The 21306-nt window shown below is 42.8% G+C and overlaps 1 protein-coding gene across 3 annotated transcripts in view; it reads right to left on the reverse strand.

Moving 5' to 3' along the window:
- The window catches only part of ANXA6 (annexin A6), a 111276-nt gene that overhangs the window by 9173 nt on the left and 80797 nt on the right, over window positions 1-21306 (reverse strand). For 2 of the 3 annotated variants that reach the window (XM_056516910.1, XM_056516911.1), the window contains exons 14-21: window positions 19359-19443; window positions 10863-10944; window positions 10545-10639; window positions 10103-10216; window positions 9308-9398; window positions 6872-6951; window positions 4819-4872; window positions 1255-1272 (exon numbers count right to left, since the gene is read on the reverse strand). In XM_056516910.1, the coding sequence (XP_056372885.1) occupies window positions 1255-1272; window positions 4819-4872; window positions 6872-6951; window positions 9308-9398; window positions 10103-10216; window positions 10545-10639; window positions 10863-10944; window positions 19359-19443 (619 nt within the window). The remainder of the gene's footprint in view (window positions 1-1254; window positions 1273-4818; window positions 4873-6871; window positions 6952-9307; window positions 9399-10102; window positions 10217-10544; window positions 10640-10862; window positions 10945-19358; window positions 19444-21306) is intronic. The other variant, XM_056516909.1, reaches the window with a different exon arrangement.

Raw genomic sequence — 21306 nt, forward strand, 5'->3', positions numbered from 1 at the left:
GAGAGCACAGAGGAGTGCTATCAGACAGGAGAGAGCACAGAGGAGTGCTATCAGACAGGAGAGAGCACAGAGGAGTCCTATCAGACAGTAGAGAGCACAGAGGAGTGCTATCAGACAGGAGACAGCACAGAGGAGTCCTATAAGACAGGCGAGATCACAGAGGAGTCCTAGCAGACAGGAGAGAGCACAGAGGAGTGCTATCAGACAGGAGAGAGCACAGAGGAGTGCTATCAGACAGGAGAGAGCACAGAGGAGTGCTATCAGACAGGAGAGAGCACAGAGGAGTGCTATCAGACAGGAGAGAGCACAGAGGAGTCCTATCAGACAGGAGAGATCACAGAGGAGTCCTTTCAGACAGGAGAGATCACAGAGGAGTCCTATCAGACATGAGAGAGCAAAGAGGAGTCCTATCAGACAGGAGAGAGCAAAGAGGAGTTCTATCAGACCAGAGAGAGCAAAGAGGAGTCCTATCATACAGGAGAGAGCACAGAGGAGTCCTATCAGACAGGAGAGATCACAGAGGAGTCCTATCAGACATGAGAGAGCAAAGAGGAGTCCTATCAGACAGGAGAGAGCAAAGAGGAGTTCTATCAGACCAGAGAGAGCAAAGAGGAGTCCTATCATACAGGAGAGAGCAAAGAGGAGTCCAATCAGATAGGAGAGATCGCAGAGGAGTCCTATCAGACAGGAGAGAGCACAGAGGAGCCCTATCAGACAGGAGAGAGCACAGAGGAGTCCTATCAGATAGGAGAGATCACAGAGGAATCCTATCAGATAGGAGAGATCACATAGGAATCCTATCAGACAGGAGAGAGCAGAGGAGTGCTATCAGACAGGAGAGAGCACAGAGGAGTACTATCAGACAGGAGGGAGCACAGAGGAATCCTATTAGACAGGAGAGAGCACAGAGGAGTCCTATCAGACAGGAGAGAGCACAGAGGAGTAGTAGCCCACCCTCACTTACTGGACTTTGTCCATGCCTGTGCTTCAGCTTGAACAAAGCCATGATTTTATCAGCCATGATTTCTATGAAAAGGAAATAAAATTTCTCATGAAGTATATTAGAAAGGTTAATGTTTTGCCAAGATATACAACATATAAAAAGATTTTGTATTTGACAGTGGTCATTTAAGTTAATCCAAAAGTGGACATCCCCTTTAAGGACATGCAAGCATCTATGCATTGTGGTTGCAATTGTGGACGACCAACATGGTTTTATTGGGAAAGCAAGTTAGGGACATGATAACCACTCACCAGGACTGAAGCAATAACCTAAGACAACAAAAGGAGACATAAGGAATAATTTAGAGATGGTAGATTCAGAAAAGACATCAAGACCTAAGAAGAAATGAAGGAAGACTAAAAATGTATATAATAATACTTTAATAATACAGTGATCCCTCAACTTACAATGGCCTCAACATACAATAGTTTCAACATACAATGGTCTTTTCTGGACCATCGTAAGTTGAAACCAGACTCAACATACAATGCCAAGGACAGTCCAGATCTGTGAAACGTGTCAATGGCCGGAAGAACTGACCAATCAAAATGGGCATTCACTGGTAAAACCCTTGTATTACTGAAGCGTATGCACTGATTGGTGTCTGGTAGCGCCCCCTACAGTACAGGGAGGTATTACATGTTCTGTACACTTTACCTGTACCAGGGTTAGCTGCTCCTTTGGACACCAGGTGAGGGCGACTCCATTACTTTTTTTACTTACAGGACCCTGAAGAAGCTCCTGTCCTCTACATAGACCAGTGTTTCCCAAGCAGGGTGGCCCCAGCTGTTGCAAAACTACAACTCCCAGCATGCCCGGACAGCCTTTGGCTGTCCGGGCATGCTGGGAGTTGTAGTTTTGCAACAGCTGGAGGCTCCCTGCTTGGGAAACACTGACAGACAGTGATTTACAGTTCCCAGCAGATCTTTCTTACTTTTATATATATATAAGGATTTGCTTTATCTATATTAGTTATCTACTTATTTTTCTTTAATCCTCACTTTTTTTCTTATTTCTGGATGACATTTTGGGGCTTCAGAACCAATTACCAGATTTCCATAGAGTTCTGGTCTCAACATACAATGGTTTCAACATACATTGGTCGTCCCAGAACCAATTAATATTTTAACTTGAGGGACCACTGTATACTATACTAATAATATACTAATTTCTATACTAAATTTTGCTTATTATCCTGATTTAAAACATATACATTGATATAGGTCCTCATCATTGGATTGCAAATAAATATCCTATTCCCAACATTACTACAGATGTAGCAGAGCTGAGTCAGTTTACACCTCGGGGATGCTTCCCTTGTGGGCTCTGAAAGTGGATCCAAGCTCAGCTCGGTGACATCGGCTTGCTCTTATTATTAATTCATAGCATTTCTGTAGCCTTGTAACTTATCTACCCAGCATCTACATCTCAAAGTGAAAGCGATGTTCTTGAGATGTGGAGGACACGGATGGCAATGACCAGATAAAGATAGCCGCGTAGGTTTCATATGTTAGATAAAAAAATAAACTAAAAATCAAAGTCAGCTTCCGAACTATGGTTACAAAATATTTAGCAAGAAGGAAACCACTAGTTTGTTTTTGAGAACAGACTTGTGGCAAAAAGGTTAAGATGGACTTTCCCTGACAACATGGAAAGTTTTGTAAGAAGCTAAAGACATCTCCACAACTAGGTTAAAGGGTTTGTCTCATGAATGAAATCTCTTCCATATGAGCCCTTAGGGTCCTAGGAGATATTTGAGAAAGATCCCCTCCATAAGTTTTGTATACTATAACTGGGCACCATTTAATACCGCACTTCTCCAGTAGTGGCCGCTGCAGGATAACTGAATGGCTTCATGAAACGTTGCAGCAATCAGCTGAGACAACCCCTTTAAGAATTGTCTGTGACATCTGTTTTTAAATTGACTTCTTAAAGGGGTATTCCAGGCAAAAACTTTTTTATATATATATATATATATATATATATATATATATATATATATATATATTTATATATATATATATATATATATATATATATCTCAACTGGCTCCAGAAAGTTAAACAGATTTTTAAATTACTTCTATTAAAAAATCTTCATCCTTTCAGTACTTATGAGCTTCTGAAGTTAAGGTTGTTCTTTTCTGTCTAAGTGCTCTCTGATGACACCTGTCTCGGGAAACGCCCAGTTTAGAAGAGGTTTGCTATGGGGATTTGCTTCTAAACTGGTTGTTTCCCGAGACACGTGTCATCAGAGAGGATTTAGACAGAAAAGAACAACCTTAACTTCAGAAGCTCATAAGTACTGAAAGGATTAAGATTTTTTTTTATAGAAGTAATTTACAAATCTGTTTAACTTTCTGGAGACAGTGGATATATATAAAAAAGTTTTTTTCCTGGATAACCCCTTTAATGTAAAGGTTGCTATTGGATCCACGTTGATCTTATCGGTGGTCAAAATTTTTTAAGATCTGAAGGGCAATTCTTTTATACAGCACTGATAGTAAGCGGAATTATTTTAGGATTCTCCCACTGTCCTATATCTTGTATAGAAGTATAATGGGCGCTTCAATACTCAATGTGGCCAAGCAGTAAGGAAACAAGTGAAAAGCTTGGCTTAGATTTACATGAATAAATGACAGATTTCCCTGGAACTTTTCTTACAAAACCATATATCAATCTGCTCAGCTCTTCCTGCTCTATAACATATGCCCTGCAGATTAGACTGCATTTTTAGTGTTACCTGCAGGTTTACTTTAAAGGGGTACTCCGCTCCTAGACATCTTATCCCCTATCCAAAGGATAGGGGATAAGAAGTCTGATGGCAGGGGGTTGGCGCTGGGACCCCCCGTGATCTCCGCCCCATGCCCTATGACTGGCGACCACAGCCGTCACGCCCCGTCTATTTATGTCTATGGGAGGAGGCGTGATGGCTATGTACTAGTGGTCAGGCCCCCTCCCATAGATGTGAATGAAGGGGATGTGATGTGAAGTCACGAACACAGAAGCTCCATGCTTCCAGGCTCTGAACGCTGTGACGCCGTCCCTGAGGTCATGGGGGTCCCAGAGGCCCCCCCCCTCATCCCCTTCGCGATCAGATATCTTTGAATAGGGGATAAGATGTCTTGGGGCATAGTACCCCTTCAAAGGGGTCTTCTGGCTTTGCTAAAAAAGATTAGCTGCAATAGTAGGTATTGGGGGGAAATCGCATAGTCACCCCTCTTCTCGCATCAGAGACCCCAGTAAAATTGCTTAGATTATCAGATAACACAAAGCAACAGCTCTTGCAAGTGAAGGGATGAGTATGGCTGACACTGCCTCATTTTTATTTCAAGGCCAGAAAACCCTGGGGAATTAAAACAATTGATGCCCAATACAGCAATAACACATATAATCATTTCCAGTTACAAGACTTCATTCGAAATATAGAGACCGGGCTGGAGGGTTAAAAAATAAAATAAGAAAAATCCTGTCCAATGCATATTTTCTCATGTCCTTGTAATTGCCTCATTTGGTGCAAAGTGTGAATTTGGGCATATCTGTTATATAAGTCAATTTAGGGGCATAGGCTGTGAGAAAATTAAAGGAAATTGATGCTTGTATATTTGCAGCAGATAATCACATGTATTAATGGATCCTGAGGAATTATAGCGCCATCTAGTGTACAGATTCTAAAATGTCAAATTTCTTTTCCAAATGGGAAACACTTTTCCTGATATAAAGAGTGCAGATATGTTTCTCATGCCATTGCTTCTGTCCAGGTGAGAAGGAAGAAGATGAAGAGAAGATTTAAAGGGAAAATTCCATTATTCTTACCTTGGCATCTTCTATGGCTTTCTCCAAGTCTTCACCGCCCTCATCTCGGTTCGCCTAGAGACATATAAGTGGGGATTGTTAGCGTCTGTGATGATTCAATGCTGGGAACTGCATTTATAACCTATCAAGTATATGGTTTTATTTCTTGGGTGATTGATGGATCATCTATAAAATATATATATATATATATATATATATATATATATATATATATATATAAAGTATATATCGTATATAGTATATTTACTATAGATATAGTATGTATAGTTTATAGTATAAAATATTGTAGCTGCCATAGGCCATAGATTAGCTGCCAATAATGTACAATTGACCGGGGGGGTCAGGTCATATTGGTTGGATATTGAGTGCTTTGACCATATAGACTATAGAACTAGTTATTATAGTCATGTCTATTGGTTAGGTAGCAGGAAGTGTGTATTATATATGATATACTGTAAATTATAAGACTATTGTAGTCCTGTGATAAGGATGCAGATACAGGCCATGAAAAGTTAAAGGGGTACTCTGGTGGAAACTTTTTTTTTTTTTAAATCAACTGGTGCCAGAAAGTTAAACAGCTTTGTAAATTACTTCTATTAAAAAATCTTAATCCATCCAGTACTTATTAGCTGCTAAATACTACAGAGGAAATTATTTTCTTTTTGGAACACAAAGCTCTCTGCTGACATCATGAGCACAGTGCTCTCTGCTGACATCTCTGTCCATTTTAGGAACTGTCCAGAGCAGCATATGTTGGCTATAGGGATTTTCTCCTACTCTGGACACTTCTTAAAATGGACAGAGATGTCAGCAGAGAGCACCGTGCTCGAGATGTCAGCAGAGAGCTCTGTGTTCTAAAAATAAAAGAATTTCCTCCGTAGTATTCAGCAGCTAAGAAGTACTGGAAGGATTAAGATTTTTTAATACAAGTAATTTACAAATCTGTTTAACTTTCTGCCACCAGTTGATTAAAAAAAAAAATTAAATAGTTTTCCACCAGAGTACTCCTTTAAGGTGACTTATAATATGTTTTGTCATTTATAATAGTGGGCACATTGGGGGAGATTTATCAAAACTTGTGCAGAGGAAAAGTGGAGCAGTTGCCCATAGCAACCAATCAGATCGCTTCTTTAATTTTAAAAAGGCCTCTGAAAAATAAAAGAAGCGATCTGATTGGATCCTATAAGCAACTGGTCAACTTTTCCTCTGCACAGGCTTTGATAAATCTCCCCCATTATTCCTTATACTACAGACCTCAGCTGCTGCAGAACCTCTTTTTGAAAGAGAAAGAGGTTTCTCATGTCCGTCATTACCCTATTATGAAAGTTACTTATCTTTCTTAAAGACAAGATTGAACAAGAATGCTATTTTAGCAGGTGGGGCACAGCACTGTATAATACACACTACAGCTGCTGAAGAACTCCTTTTTTCTTAACGAGAGGGCGAGAGCTATACATTAGACAATCTGTGATTGGAGCCAGAGGTTCCTGGGCCTCAAAGCTAAATCTGTGACAGGTCTCTCAACTATTAAGGTTGGATTCACACTTGCATCGTATGGACGCCTGATGACCCAAACGGGCAGCTGTCCTAGGGCATCACACCAGCATTTGTACTGTAGAGTGAGCCCAACCTTACTAGTTATTTACTATAATAGTCTTTCCCAACCAGGGTGCCTCCAGCTGTTGCAAAACTACAACTCCCAGCATGCCCGGACAGCCAAAGGCTGTCCGGGCATGCTGGGAGCTGTAGTTTTGCAACAGCTGGAGGCACCCTTGTTGGGAAACATTGCCCTATAAACAGCTACCTGGGCCCACGTGTAATGGAATAGTCTAAACCCCCTATATTTGGCACAAGTACAAAAGAGACCTGTGGCACCACTTGAATATGAACGTTTGTATACATATCAAAATGTGATATCGATTAAATAATATTTGTATATATATAAGTATTATCTAGAAGAATACCAGCTGCATGCAGATATCTGGGAAGACACGTCACATATTTACTGTATTTTCAATTAGCCTTTTTGCATGTTTTATATCATTTAACCCACCGATGCCAAGGAGATAAGGATCCTCTTGAAATGTCCCGATGTGTCTGAGCTTATGGCATCTTCCAGTGACTTGTGGTAGGCTAGTGTAAAGAAAGACTCAGTCATTAGGATTCCTAGGTAGGACAACTTTGGTAGGTACTGACTCTGCTTAAATGGGTACTCCGGCCCTAATACATCTTATCCCCTATCCAAAGGATAAGATGTCTGATCGTGGGGGTCCCGCCGCTGGGGACCCCCGCAATCTGTCATTCAGCACCCAGCTTTTACGGCCGTCACGCCCCCTCCCATAGACTTGCATTGAGGGGGTGGGGCGTGACATCACACGGGTGCGGAGTCGTGACATAACGACACTCCGGCCCCGTAGTCGTCACGCTGCACACTCAGAGCTTCCAGCGCTGCGGAAAGCTCGCAAAGGTGGGTCCTGAATGAAAGATTGCGGGGGACCCACGCGATCAGACATCTTATCCCCTATCCAATAAGATGTATTAGGGCCGGAGTACCCCTTTAAAGAGATCCTGCCGGTGCAGGGAATCTTACAAGAAATGCTTCCTGGGTAAAACTATGCAAATTAGCTTTTCTCCAGAATGAAGAATACCATCTTTCTATCTCCCATTAAGTCAATGTTTGACTCATTTTAAAGCCTTAAAGGGATATTCCATGAAGAAAAACTTTTTTTTCATATCAACTGGCTCCAGAAACTTAAACAGATTTGTAAATTATTTCTGTTAAAAAAAATCTTAATCCTTCCAGTACTTATCAGCTGTTGAAGTGTTAAGTTGTTCTTTTCTGTCTGACAACACTGCTCTCTGCTGACACCTCTGTGTGTCTCAAGAACTGTCCAGAGCAGGAGAGGTTTGCTATGGGGATTTGCTGCTACTCTGGACAGTTCCTGAGACAGACAGAGGTGTCAGCAAAGAGCACTGTTGTCAAACAGAAAAGAACAACTCAACTTCAGCAGCTGATCAGTACTGACAGGATTAATATTTCTTAATAGAAGTCATTTACAAATCTGTTTAACTTTCCGGAGCCAGTTCATCTGAAGAAAAAAAAAGTAATGTTTTTTCATTTTTCATGGAATACACTTTTAATTCAACAAGGTCCCGTGGACAGGGGATAAGTGCCTGATCGTGTGAGGTCAGACCACTGGGACCCCCAAAAGCCACCCCCCCCCCCCCCCCCCCGCCCCTCTGGCCTGGGATACCTGATGCACCGAACAACCTCCTCTCTGTGCACAGATCACTGTTGACCCCGGCACATAGCGATGGCTGACCTGCTCCCTCCATGTATATCTATGGGAGAGGTGATGATACACGAGCGCTGTATTTCCTGCTCTCCCATAGAGATACATGGAGGGGTGTGTCAGCCACCGCTACGTGCCGGGGTCAATAGTGATCTGTGCACCAGAGCAGTGGTCGTTCAGTGCATGGGGAAAGCTGGGGTGGTGTGCAAGGAAATCGCGAGGGGTACCAGCAGTATAACCTCCTGGATCAGACACTTATCCCCTATCCACAGGATCCTGTGGATAAGGGATAAGTACTTATGTGCCTGAGTTCCCCTTTAAAGCCTGACTAGGGACATCAGCCAAACCAGAGACACATGGAGAAACAAAAGATAAGTGTGCATAGGTAGGCTGATCCTGTTTATAATACATTGTCTTACAGGGTAGTAGGGCTAGAGAGAAATGAAGAGTGCTAGTTATCCTCCAAAAGCCACATTCATACAAGATATAACGGTCCGATTATCAACAGAAGAAGTTACAGCTCCTACACAGAGCTATGTCTCTCTATGGCAGTGGTCTCCAACCTGCGGACCTCCAGATGTTGCAAAAATACAACTCCCAGCATGCCCGGACAGCCGTTGGCTGTCCGGGCATGCTGGGAGTTGTAGTTTTGCAACATCTGGAGGTCCGCAGGTTGGAGACCACTGCTCTATGGCAATGTTTCCCATCGAGGGTGCCGTGAGCTGCTGCAAAACTACAACTCCAAGCATGCCTGGACGGGCATGCTGGGAGTCGTAGTTTTGCAACAGCTGGAGGCACCCTGGTTGGTTGGGAAACACTACTCTATGGTTACAACTGCAAACAGATCCTGTGTAGTGTAAACCTGCAGTCAATCTCCCTACCAATTGTATGTTAGCAAGAAGCTAAGAGTAAAACTGCAGAATCAGACTACACAGGGTTTGTTTGTAGTCTGTAACCATGGAGATATATAGCTTTGCAGAGGAACTATAGACACAAAACAATAGAAGATTTATTTCAGGTTGTATTTAAGCTTTGGAATAATATAACTGGGGAGCCAGAGGTGGACACATTCTTTTAGGGAGACTGAAATGGCTGCTTACAGGGAGCAATAGATTACTTCTATTTGCATAGCAATTGTATATAGACTTCAGGCTCAGTGTCCCTTTAAATGACATTTCTCTGATGACATTTCTCACCTTCTAGATATGCTTCATTAATAGCTTGGATCTCCTTGTTGGTTCTTGTACCCAAGATCTCAATCAGGACTTTTTCATCTGTGCCGGCACCCTGCATGTCAGCAGAGGAATGGTTATGGAAAGTCATATATTAAGAAGTAGTCCAACTTAATACACTTTGGGTTTCTTCATTTCTCAGTATTTTTGTCAGTAAATGGAAACATTAATATTATTTCAAAGGCTGAACCCATATAGACCTAATTCTGTCGGCCTGTTCACCTGAACTAAACTCAATATACTGGGTTATAGTGCGGGTGAACAGCTCTAAAAAGAAATGGTGAATATTGAGGAGGCAGGGGAGCTTGGCGAGCCGTCCTTTAGTTGTGTAGGCATGCTGGGATTTGTAGTTTTGCAACAGCTGGAGGCACCCTGGTTGGGAAACACTGCTCTACATTAAGTTAAAAAAAAAAAGCCCAGAGTTTGAAACTGCTGGACTGATACACACATAGATATAGAAAACCGATAGCTAGATAGATAGATGAGGTCACCATATCGTGGTGGGATGGTCCAAACTATTTGGCCAAATGGTGAGCAAAGTACCTCCATTTTTTGAATTGTAGCAATATAGAATTTCATGTTTTATCTGTATCTTTATGCTAGCAGTGTGCTGCTGTATTCTCCTGTTTATGTATATTTAGCCTAGCAGCGTGCACCTGTATGCCAGGTCCATGCAGTAGTTTGGTATCAGTATGTGCTGGCCAACTTATCCTTGTTTAGATAGATAGATCCAATAAGCACTGAATGGAGACTACGTACCACAATGGCCTTGTTTATCTGTTTTGCATCAAACTGGGCTGGTGTCATCATGAGTCCTAGAATGAGTTTGGCTAATGTTCCAGAGATTTCTGACTTTAGATCTGCCATAAGGTCCTAAAAAACAGACAATAGCAACATTATACAAAAAGAAAAGTACTTCCTCTCAGCAGGAATACAGCAGCTGATAAGTACTGGAAGGATAACATTTTTAAATAGAAGTAATTTACAAATCTGTTTAACTTTCTGGCACCAGTTGATTAAAAAAAAAAAAAATGTTTTCCAGTGGAGTACCCCTTTAATGTTTTCAAGAATCTCTTGCCAAAATTGTCCCATTCAGCTATTTTGCCCAATGTTTTACCTAATTTGAATGGACAGCTTAAACTTTCAAAATTTAAAGTTTTCCATAGAAACACATGCTATAGTAATGATAAATGAGACTTACTCGTCCAAAGTGGGACTTGAAAGCTTGTTTTATCTCCTGTCTCTGGGCATTACTGCGTCTGGTGAGAATGTCAATAATAGTGTCCTCATCGGTACCTGTGGGATACACATATATTTATATACTATACAGAGAGGCATTGGTGCATGATCACATGAGTGTATCCCTCATCCAGTGCTAGAGTAGCTAGCCATGCCTGACTTGAAAGCTTGCACTCCAATCTTCTCATTTAGCCAATATAGGTAATATAGTCATCCTTACTCCACTTATCTCCTATAGTCCCCTTAGAACGGGACAAATTATAACTAGTAAAGCCCTTACCAAATCCTTTCATTGCTTTCCTCAAGGCCTTCCCGTCACTGTCTGCATTGAAGTCAGCTGCAGGCTGTATGGTTCCTTTCAACTGAAAAGTATAAAATACATAAATATATTCTATAAATGTGTCTAATGTATCATGTACTTACTGACCGGTTTAGGTTATGTTCACATGGTCAGACATCCCATATATGCAACAAATGAGGGAACCCATTCCTCCTTGGAAAACCTTGTTGTAAAATAAAGTCACTAGGTGACCTTGTCTGACTTTTCTGTCCGCCGGTGGTTAGCCTATATCTTTAATCCTGTGCAGCCATGCATTATAGGGGATTTACAAGGTAGATGTAGTATTCCATGATGTCCCTCCAAAGGAATCTGTGATCAGGCAATACATAGTTTTGTAGAAATAGAACTGAAAGACATAAATGGCTCTGCACTCTGGATTACAGGGGGGCTTCTAAGACCCCCCTTTTATGTAGTCTATAAGGAAATGGAAAGGTGTTGCCAAGACTCAGCAACAGCAGTTTTGAGCCATCAAGATACTGACAGCCCTACACAGGGGCCCGGAGAAGGCAATGCATTACTTGGGCTTAATCTTGCAACTTCCATGACCAACAAAAGCTTTGTATAACGTCTCAGCTGCCATGGCAAGTGTCCAGGAGGTGGGCTCTTCTGGTTAGGGATTTGAGTTTTCCCTGACCCCTCCTCTTAGTTATGATTGAAAGCTCAAGTGTCCTATCAGGAGACCATGATTTCTGAAGAGGGCCAAGAGTGCTCTGAATAGAGATCAGGGTAAATTAGAACAACAGCCAGGGCTGGATTATCATTGGAGCTCTTGGAGCTCCTGCTCCAGACCCCGCAGGCCAGGAAAGAAAAGGGGCCCGCACCTGCAATATTTTTTAATCCTAAATCTCCCCCTGCATTATGCAGGTCCATAATGGCAGTGACTGCACGACCAGGACCTGCTTTGTACCTTGTGTACGCTGGAGAGAGTGATATCTTTGAGGACCTGTGGTGATGTCACGATCATGTGACTTGTGGGGGCGGAACTAGATGGTGGGTTCGGGAGCAGCCAGAGGAGTAGAGTGTATGTGGCGATTTCTTCCTACAATCTGCAGTTGTGAAGTCACAGTATACAGCAGTGTTTCCTAACCAGGGTGCCTCCAGCTGTTGCAAAACTACAACTCCCAGCATGTTGGAGGACACTGATATACAGTATATACATCTGAGCTCCAGAGCTGCACTCACTATTCTGTTGGTGAGGTCACTGTGTACATCATTGTTTCCCAACCAGGGTGCCTCCAAGTGTTACAAAACCACAACTCCTAGCATGCATGGACAGTCAAAGGCTGTCTAGGCATGCTGGCAGTTGTAGTTTTGCAACATATGGAGGCACCCTGGTTGGGAAACACTGGTGTACATACTGTACATTAAATTACTGATCCTGACTTATATTCTGTATTTTACCCCAGAGCTGTACTCACTATTCTGCTGGTAGGGTCACTGTGTATATACATTACATTACTTATCCTGTACTGATCCTGAGTTATATCATGTATTATGCTCCACAACTGTACTCACTATTCTGCTGGTGAGGTCACTGTGTACATACATTACATTACTTATCCTGTACCGATCCAGGGTTATATCTAGAGATGAGCGAACTTACAGTAAATTCCATTCGTCACGAACTTCTCAGCTCGGCAGTTGATGTCTTATCCTGCATAAATTAGTTCAGCCTTCAGGTGCTCCGGTGGGCTGGAAAAGGTGGATACAGTCCTAGGAAAGAGTCTTCTAGGACTGTATCCACCTTTTCCAGCCCACGGGAGCACCTGAAAGCTGAACTAATTTATGCAGGATAAGTCATCAACTGCCGAGCCGAGAAGTTCGTGATGAATCGAATTTACTGTAAGTTCGCTCATCTCTAGTTATATCCTGTATTATACTCAAGAACTGTACTCACTATTCTGCTGGTGGGGTCACTGTGTACATACATTACATTACTTGTTGGGGGTAAAAAAACGCTGCAGCCAGATGTTGGCAGGGAGTCAATAGGAAAATGCAAAACACCAAATCCAGAGGGGCTGTGGGCGGGGGGCAGCAGAGTCTGGGGGGAATTAGGGCTGGTCCCCATCAAACTGAAGTGCTCCGTCTTTCAGGCAGCCTTAATTTGGCACTGATAACAGCCAACCTCTTGGCACTTGCCATTATACAACAATTTTCTCGGTCATGACCGAAACAGCAGGGATCACACACTCCTGTGCAGACATTCCGTCTGGAGCGGGCAATGGCTAAACAAGCCTGCTCTGAGCCTGATCGGAAATGTGCCGTCTATATAGATGGCACTGCTTTTCAGAGCGGATTCCAGCGAAAGAATGAACATGTTTATTCTTTTGCCGGAGTTTGTGGTCTGCAATTTCTGCTGTGGTAATTCCGTAGTGTGACTGGTGGAGAAGAATTTAATTGGGAACAATGGGAGGCTGCTGCACCGTATTTTCCTAAAGAAATTTCCGACCAGAATTCCTACGTAGCGCAAATGGATCCTTAATATAACTGTCTGCTGGATGCTCAGATAATTTATTGTACTATTATTTTAATATAGTCATTTTGTGTATTAATACTTACTATTCTACATCATCTCACATTACTGCATGTAACATAAATGTCATTTTAAACAATAAAATCATCATTCAACAACCAAAGAAGCAAAATAAAAACAAACGAAAAAATCTAGGGGCATCCACTCAAAATGCAATATGTATATTTTCTCAGTATCTTATATTGACTCTCTCTCCTTTGTTGTTGTTAGTTTTATCACTTTTGGGCCTAATATAGGAAGCCTAATGCACCAATGTAGATAAGAGAGGTGCAACACATTAGGCTCCTGCAATGTAGAATATAGTCATTTATACGTTGTCCTTTTCGATTTTAGTGATTATTCCAGAAATGTATATATATATATATATTTTGAGCAGACACCCCGTCAATAAAGCTCCTTATAAACTAGAATAAGTAAAGAAAAGAGGAGGTTAGAAAGCAAGTGATGCCTTATACTACTCTGCCAGCACAAAGTGCGTTGGAAGGAAAGGAAAATAAATTGCAAATAGTATAAAGTTCTTAGTGCGGTATAGATAGAAAGTAAAGTGTTAGCCAGGGGAAACCAGGGAGCAAAAAAAGATTAGCTGATTAAAATATAGTTAAAAGGGGTACTCCGGTGCCAGAAAGTTAAACAGATTTGTAAATTACTTCTATTAAAAAATCTTTTAGCAGCTGTATGCTACAGAGAAAGTTCTTTTCTTTTTGAATTTCTTTTTTGTCTTGTCCACAGTGCTCTCTGCTGACACCTGATGCCCGTATCAGGAACTGTCCAGAGCAGGAGAAAATCCTCATAGCAAACCTATGCTGCTCTGAACAGTTCCTGACACGGACAGAGGTGTCAGCAGAGAGCACTGTGGATAAGTCAAAAAAAGCTAAGAATTGCCTCTGTAGCATATAGCTGCTAATAAGTACTGGAAGGATAAAGATTTTTTTAATAGAAGTCATTTACAAATCTGTTTAACTTTCTGTCGGAGTACCCCTTTAAATCAGATCTGACACAGACAGGTCTGCTATATAGTGTACGTATCTACATGGGTACAGTCGTAACAAGTATGCATTCTGCATAGCCCCTCCTAATGGGATTTGGCTGCGGCAATCTGACCTGCTTGGTATAAAATGGATGATAGGATTTCAAGATGCCGGGTGCATTGTTCCCATAGGAGGTAAGCCCCTGTTAGAGGTACATTGTTCCCATAGAAGGTAAGCCCCTGCTAGAGGTACATTGTTCCCATAGGAGGTAAGCCCCTGTTAGAGGTACATTGTTCCCATAGGAGGTAAGCCCCTGTTAGAGGTACATTGTTCCCATAGAAGGTAAGCCCCTGCTAGAGGTACATTGTTCCCATAGGAGGTAAGCCCCTGTTAGAGGTACATTGTTCCCATAGGAGGTAAGCCCCTGCTAGAGGTACATTGTTCCCATAGGAGGTAAGCCCCTGCTAGAGGTACATTGTTCCCATAGGAGGTAAGCCCCTGTTAGAGGTACATTGTTCCCATAGGAGGTAAGCCCCTGCTAGAGGTACATTGTTCCCATAGGAGGTAAGCCCCTGTTAGAGGTACATTGTTCCCATAGGAGGTAAGCCCCTGTTAGAGGTACATTGTTCCCATAGGAGGTAAGCCCCTGCTAGAGGTACATTGTTCCCATAGGAGGTAAGCCCCTGTTAGAGGTACATTGTTCCCATAGGAGGTAAGCCCCTGTTAGAGGTACATTGTTCCCATAGGAGGTAAGCCCCTGCTAGAGGTACATTGTTCCCATAGGAGGTAAGCCCCTGCTAGAGGTACATTGTTCCCATAGGAGGTAAGCCCCTGTTAGAGGTACATTGTTCCCATAGGAGGTAAGCCCCTGCTAGAGGTACATTGTTCCCATAGGAGGTAAGCCCCTGCTAGAGGTACATTGTTCCCATAGGAGGTAAGCCCCTGTTAGAGGTACATTGTTCCCATAGGAGGTAAGCCCCTGCTAGAGGTACATTGTTCCCATAGGAGGTAAGCCCCTGTTAGAGGTACATTGTTCCCATAGGAGGTAAGCCCCTGCTAGAGGTACATTGTTCCCATAGGAGGTAAGCCCCTGTTAGAGGTACATTGTTCCCATAGGAGGTAAGCCCCTGCTAGAGGTACATTGTTCCCATAGGAGGTAAGCCCCTGTTAGAGGTACATTGTTCCCATAGGAGGTAAGCCCCTGTTAGAGGTACATTGTTCCCATAGGAGGTAAGCCCCTGTTAGAGGTACATTGTTCCCATAGGAGGTAAGCCCCTGTTAGAGGTACATTGTTCCCATAGGAGGTAAGCCCCTGTTAGAGGTACATTGTTCCCATAGGAGGTAAGCCCCTGCTAGAGGTACATTGTTCCCATAGGAGGTAAGCCCCTGTTAGAGGTACATTGTTCCCATAGGAGGTAAGCCCCTGCTAGAGGTACATTGTTCCCATAGGAGGTAAGCCCCTGTTAGAGGTACATTGTTCCCATAGGAGGTAAGCCCCTGCTAGAGGTACATTGTTCCCATAGGAGGTAAGCCCCTGTTAGAGGTACATTGTTCCCATAGGAGGTAAGCCCCTGTTAGAGGTACATTGTTCCCATAGGAGGTAAGCCCCTGCTAGAGGTACATTGTTCCCATAGGAGGTAAGCCCCTGCTAGAGGTACATTGTTCCCATAGGAGGTAAGCCCCTGTTAGAGGTACATTGTTCCCATAGGAGGTAAGCCCCTGTTAGAGGTACATTGTTCCCATAGGAGGTAAGCCCCTGCTAGAGGTACATTGTTCCCATAGGAGGTAAGCCCCTGTTAGAGGTACATTGTTCCCATAGGAGGTAAGCCCCTGCTAGAGGTACATTGTTCCCATAGGAGGTAAGCCCCTGTTAGAGGTACATTGTTCCCATAGGAGGTAAGCCCCTGTTAGAGGTACATTGTTCCCATAGGAGGTAAGCCCCTGTTAGAGGTACATTGTTCCCATAGGAGGTAAGCCCCTGTTAGAGGTACATTGTTCCCATAGGAGGTAAGCCCCTGTTAGAGGTACTGCCGGCAGCTTACTCTGCTCTTCCTAATAAAATAAACAGGAAAACTGACCCGGCTGTGCATGTATATGGGATTTAACCAACAGCTATTTAAAGCGTAGGGCCAATTAAGGAGTTTTTTTTCTACAAATGACCATGAGATCAGTGTTTCCCCAACCAGGGTGCCTCCAGATGTTGCAAAACTGCAACTCCCAGCATGCCTGGACAGCCAAAGGCTGTCCGGACATGCTGGGGGTTGTAGTCTGGTCGGCAAACACTATGATAGGTTTGATTATAAGTTTATAATTGTTGGAACCTAATAGTCACTGAAGCAATAACCAGAAGTATTCTTCTATTCCTCCTCACTGGCCTCGGAAAAGGTTGAATAGAGGGACGGTCTATTTAAAGTCTTTTAGGGTAGATCCACACTGCATTCCTGCCCCCATTAATCGTATTCATCAGCGTCCCATCAAAAACAGGATGCTGACATGTACTGTTAATGGGAGCAGTGGACCCCACTGACTTTTATGGGCGAATGGAGTCACTTAGTCACTGCTTTCGGGACGTATGCTCTATTTCAAAAGTGCAGCAGCCCCCATTTTTTAGTCTGCTTAAAATAGCAGATATGTCCCGAACGGAGTCACTAGTTGATTCTGTTCGGCCATAGAGGTAAATGGGGTCTACTGCTCCCGTTAACAGTATACACCAGCATCCCATTTTTCGGTTTGATGCCGATGGAAATGATAAACGGGGGCAGGAATGCAGTGTGAATATACCCTCAGACACTAACTTTAAGGGGGTATTCCCACAAAGCACCTTCCTCACCTGTCTGTGAGATCGGTGATGAGTGTCGGCAGGGATCCGACCATTGGGACCAAAAACATTTACAAGAACAGGGGGTCCCATGTCCCCCTATGACATGAAGTTGTGGTCAGACAGAGTTGAATAAAGTGACAGCTCATAAGTCTGACCACCACTCTATATAACGAGAGTGACCCCTTTTCTCGTGGACGGTCCCCGCCGATCACACACTCATCACCTTTCCTGCAGATACAATAGGTTATGAGTGTGATTTGTGGGAAAACTTCTGTAAGGCTAGGTTCACACTGTGGAATTTCTGGGCAAAATTTCTCAAGCCTGCGGCACTAGGACCGTGCAGACTACATTGCCATCCCCACAGATGGCAATGCATTTCTGAGCAGATCTCCCAAAAGATCCACCCAGAAATGCATTGCACTCTATGGGGGCAGCAGTGCAGTCTGCTTGATCCTAGCACCGCCGGCTCGATCTCCAGCAGAAATTCTGACCAGAAATTCTGCAGTGTGAACCTAGCCTAAGGATCTATTCACACAGCAGAATTTCCGCTAGCGAAATTCCGCCTCAAATTAAAGGGATATTCCAGTCCAAAACTTTTTTTATATATCAACTGGCTCCGGAAAGTTAAACAGATTTGTAAATTACTTCGATTAAAAAATCTTAATCCTTGCAATAGTTATTAGCTTCTGAAGTTGAGTTGTTTTTTTCTGTCTAACTGCTTTCTGATGACTCGCGTCCCGGGAGCTGTGCAGCTCCTATGGGGATATTCTCCCATTATGCACAGCTCCCGGGACGTGACATCATCATTGAGCAGTTAGACAGAAAACTTCATAAGCTAATAACTATTGAAAGGATTAAGATTTTTTAATAGAAGTAATTTACAAATCTGTTTAACTTTCCAGAGCCAGTTGATATATAAAAAAGTTTTTGCCTAGAATACCCCTTTAAATCCTATAGACTTCTATGGGATTCCGCCCTCCCATTCAGGGTCTATTCACACGGCAGAATTTCCACTTGCGGAATTCCGCCTAAAATTAAAGCCCATAGACCTCTAAGGGATTCCGCACTTCCATTCACACTTCTGAATTTCCACTTGCAGAATTCCGCTGGTGGAATTCTGCAAGCGGAAATTCAGAAGTGTGAATGGGAGTGCGGAATCCCATAGAAGTCTATGGGCTTTAAAGTGTACCTGTCGTCAACAAAAACTTTTTATATAATGTAGATAATACCATTTTATGTATATTTGTAATATACATTGGTTAAAAAAATGTGTATATTGTTGTCCCTGCAGCTATTGCCTGTGTGTCTCTATGAGGAGTCCAAATACAGGAAGTGATGGTGGACAAGCAGGGCTCTGTGCACTAAGAAAAAGCAGTACAGTGTGCAGTGAGGCTCTGTAACATGCTCCTTTTATAGAGCCCCAGTGCACACTGTACATACATCAGGATGACTGACAAGCCAGGAGTCTGCACAGAGCCCTGCTTCTCCTGCCCTCACTTCCTGTATTTGGACTCCTCATAGAGACACACAGGCAATAGCTGCAGGAACAGCATTTTTTCCCCAAAAAATATACACAATTTTTAACCAATGTATATTACAAATATACATATAATGGTATTATCTACACTATATAAAAAGTTTTTGTTGATGACAGGTACACTTTAATTTGAGGCGGAAATTCTGCCGTGTAAATAAACCCTAAGGGTATGTTCACAAGTTCTATATATGCTGCAGATTTAATACTGCTAAGTCAATGATTAAAAACTGCAGCATAAAATCCACTGCATTTATAGTATGTGTGAACATACCCTAAGGAAGTCTAAAATGTATCGTCTAAAAAGTCAGCACAATTTCCTGCTGCGAGGCAGTGCACAGCGCTCATATTTTTGTTGGTTTGGCACGTAGTAACCTTTACCTAGTAAAAACATCTTGTAGATCCCATATTATAGCAGACGTGTTTGTGACTGATCCTTGTTAAGCTTTGGTTAATGTGAGGCAAGCAAGCAGCCGAATGTGATGCCTGCTAGCTTCATTATATTGGCTAGAGGGTTGAACAGTAGCAGGTGCAGCAAATATAAGGGCTGGGGGGGGGGGGCATCATATTTTCTTCCAACCTCGATGCGTGCAGCAGTGGTCGCGCTAAGTTCCCATTTCTGGAAGGCCGCCTGAGCGGCTTCTGGGAAATACTCCCCAGCAGCACTAGAAAAGGAAAGTGACAGCTTATATGCAGGATTTCAAGTTATATCAACCTATTATAATATATTCAAGGTTCTAGACATCTTCTGATATGACACCATGAGCTGTGACCACCAGTGATGCCCAGTACTGGTCCATCAGTGTCACTTCTGAAGGGAGAATACAATGGACCTCTTCACTATAGCAAATATTGGAAGTGGCAGATCATGAACCATCTTTGTCACCATGAGTCAAATCTCAATGGCATGTCAACAAATGGCAAAAATTGTACCCATACTTTAAAGAGGTTTACCAGGACTTTTGCAGTGATGGCCTATCCTCAGCTAAGGCCTTGTTCACATCAGCCCTGAGCTCCACTTAAGGGAGCACCATTGCGAAAAGATAGGAGATGAGCAATATTTTTCTTTGCTTAAGGAGGTATTCCATGAAAAAAACTTTAACTTATTGGATCTGTAAAGGACTTCTATAAAAAAAAAAAAATCTTAATCCTACCAGTACTTGTCAGCTGCTGAAAGCGCAACTTTCACCCCCGTACAGGTAGTGAGGTGCGGTTACCATTGCATAGAGAAGAATATGCAGTAAATGCGGGTGCTTTTACTCACATTCGCTGCGATCTGTAAAGGAAAATACTTACTTTATTCTGATGCCGGGACACAGTCGGATGGGCCGGCCGACTCCCACAGCGGCACGCCCCCTCTCCTCTTCCTCTCTGCTCCTAGCATGGAGCACTGCTCGTCAATCTTGCTGATCCTGCATGATTGACGTGCAGCGCTCCATGCTAGGAGCAGAGAGGAGGTGGAGAGGGGGCGTGCCGCTGCGGGAGTCGGCTGGCCTATCCGACTGTGTGCCAGCATAAGAATAAAGTAAGAATTTTCCTTCACAGACCGCGGCGAATGTGAGTAAAAGTACCCGCATTTACTGCATATTCTTCTCTATGCCATGGTAACTGCACCTCCCTACCTGTACGGGGGTGACAGTTGCGCTTGAAGTTGAGTTGTTCTTTTCTGTCTGACAACAGTGCCCTCTGCTGACACCTCTGTCTGTCTCAGGAACTGTCCAGAGCAGAAGAGGTTTGCTATGGGGATTTACTGCTACTCTGGACAGTTCCTGAGACAGACAGAGGTGTCAGCAGAGAGCACTGTTGTCAGACCGAAAAGAACAACTCAACTTCAGCAGCTGATAAGTACTGGTAGGATTAATATTTTTTAATAGAAGTGAATTACAAATCTGTTAAACTTTCTGGAGCCAGTGATATGAAAAATAAAATGTTATTTCATGGAATACCCCTTTAACTCCCCTAAAATAACAAACCCCATTCAAGTCAATGGGATCCGTCAGAACCCGGCAGTTTCAGATGTGCTCTGACTTGTTCAGGGTCCATTCAGAGCAAAAAAAAGGGACAGAGTTCAGTGGTGATGGGTTCATACCACGTTTTTGCAATACAGTTCCCGTATTTGTTTTCAATTTGAAAACTGTACGGGACCATATTGAAAACCGTATGCCAAACTATGCATTCGATTGTGTCCATTTTGCATCCTGTACGTTTTTTTTTTCAGTATTTTTCACATACCCACAATCGTAGTCTACCACGGTTTTTGGTCTGGGTGAAAAACTGTATTGAACCGTATTTTAACATGGAAGTCAATGGAAACCGTACAGAACCGTATGTGCTTACGGTTCCATCCGGTTTTCACCATACGATTTTTGACTTTGCACAGTTTTTTCTTGGAATTTCAATCAAACAAGTGAAACTTCATTTTTAACTTTTCACTCCATTATGAATAAAGTTTTTTTTCTTAAAAATCGGATGCAACCGGGCATCATTTTTCAAACCGCATACGTTTTTTAACCGTATACGGATTAAAA

The sequence above is a fragment of the Hyla sarda genome, chromosome 4 (assembly GCF_029499605.1).
Source record: "Hyla sarda isolate aHylSar1 chromosome 4, aHylSar1.hap1, whole genome shotgun sequence".
NCBI classification, from domain to species: domain Eukaryota; kingdom Metazoa; phylum Chordata; class Amphibia; order Anura; family Hylidae; genus Hyla; species Hyla sarda.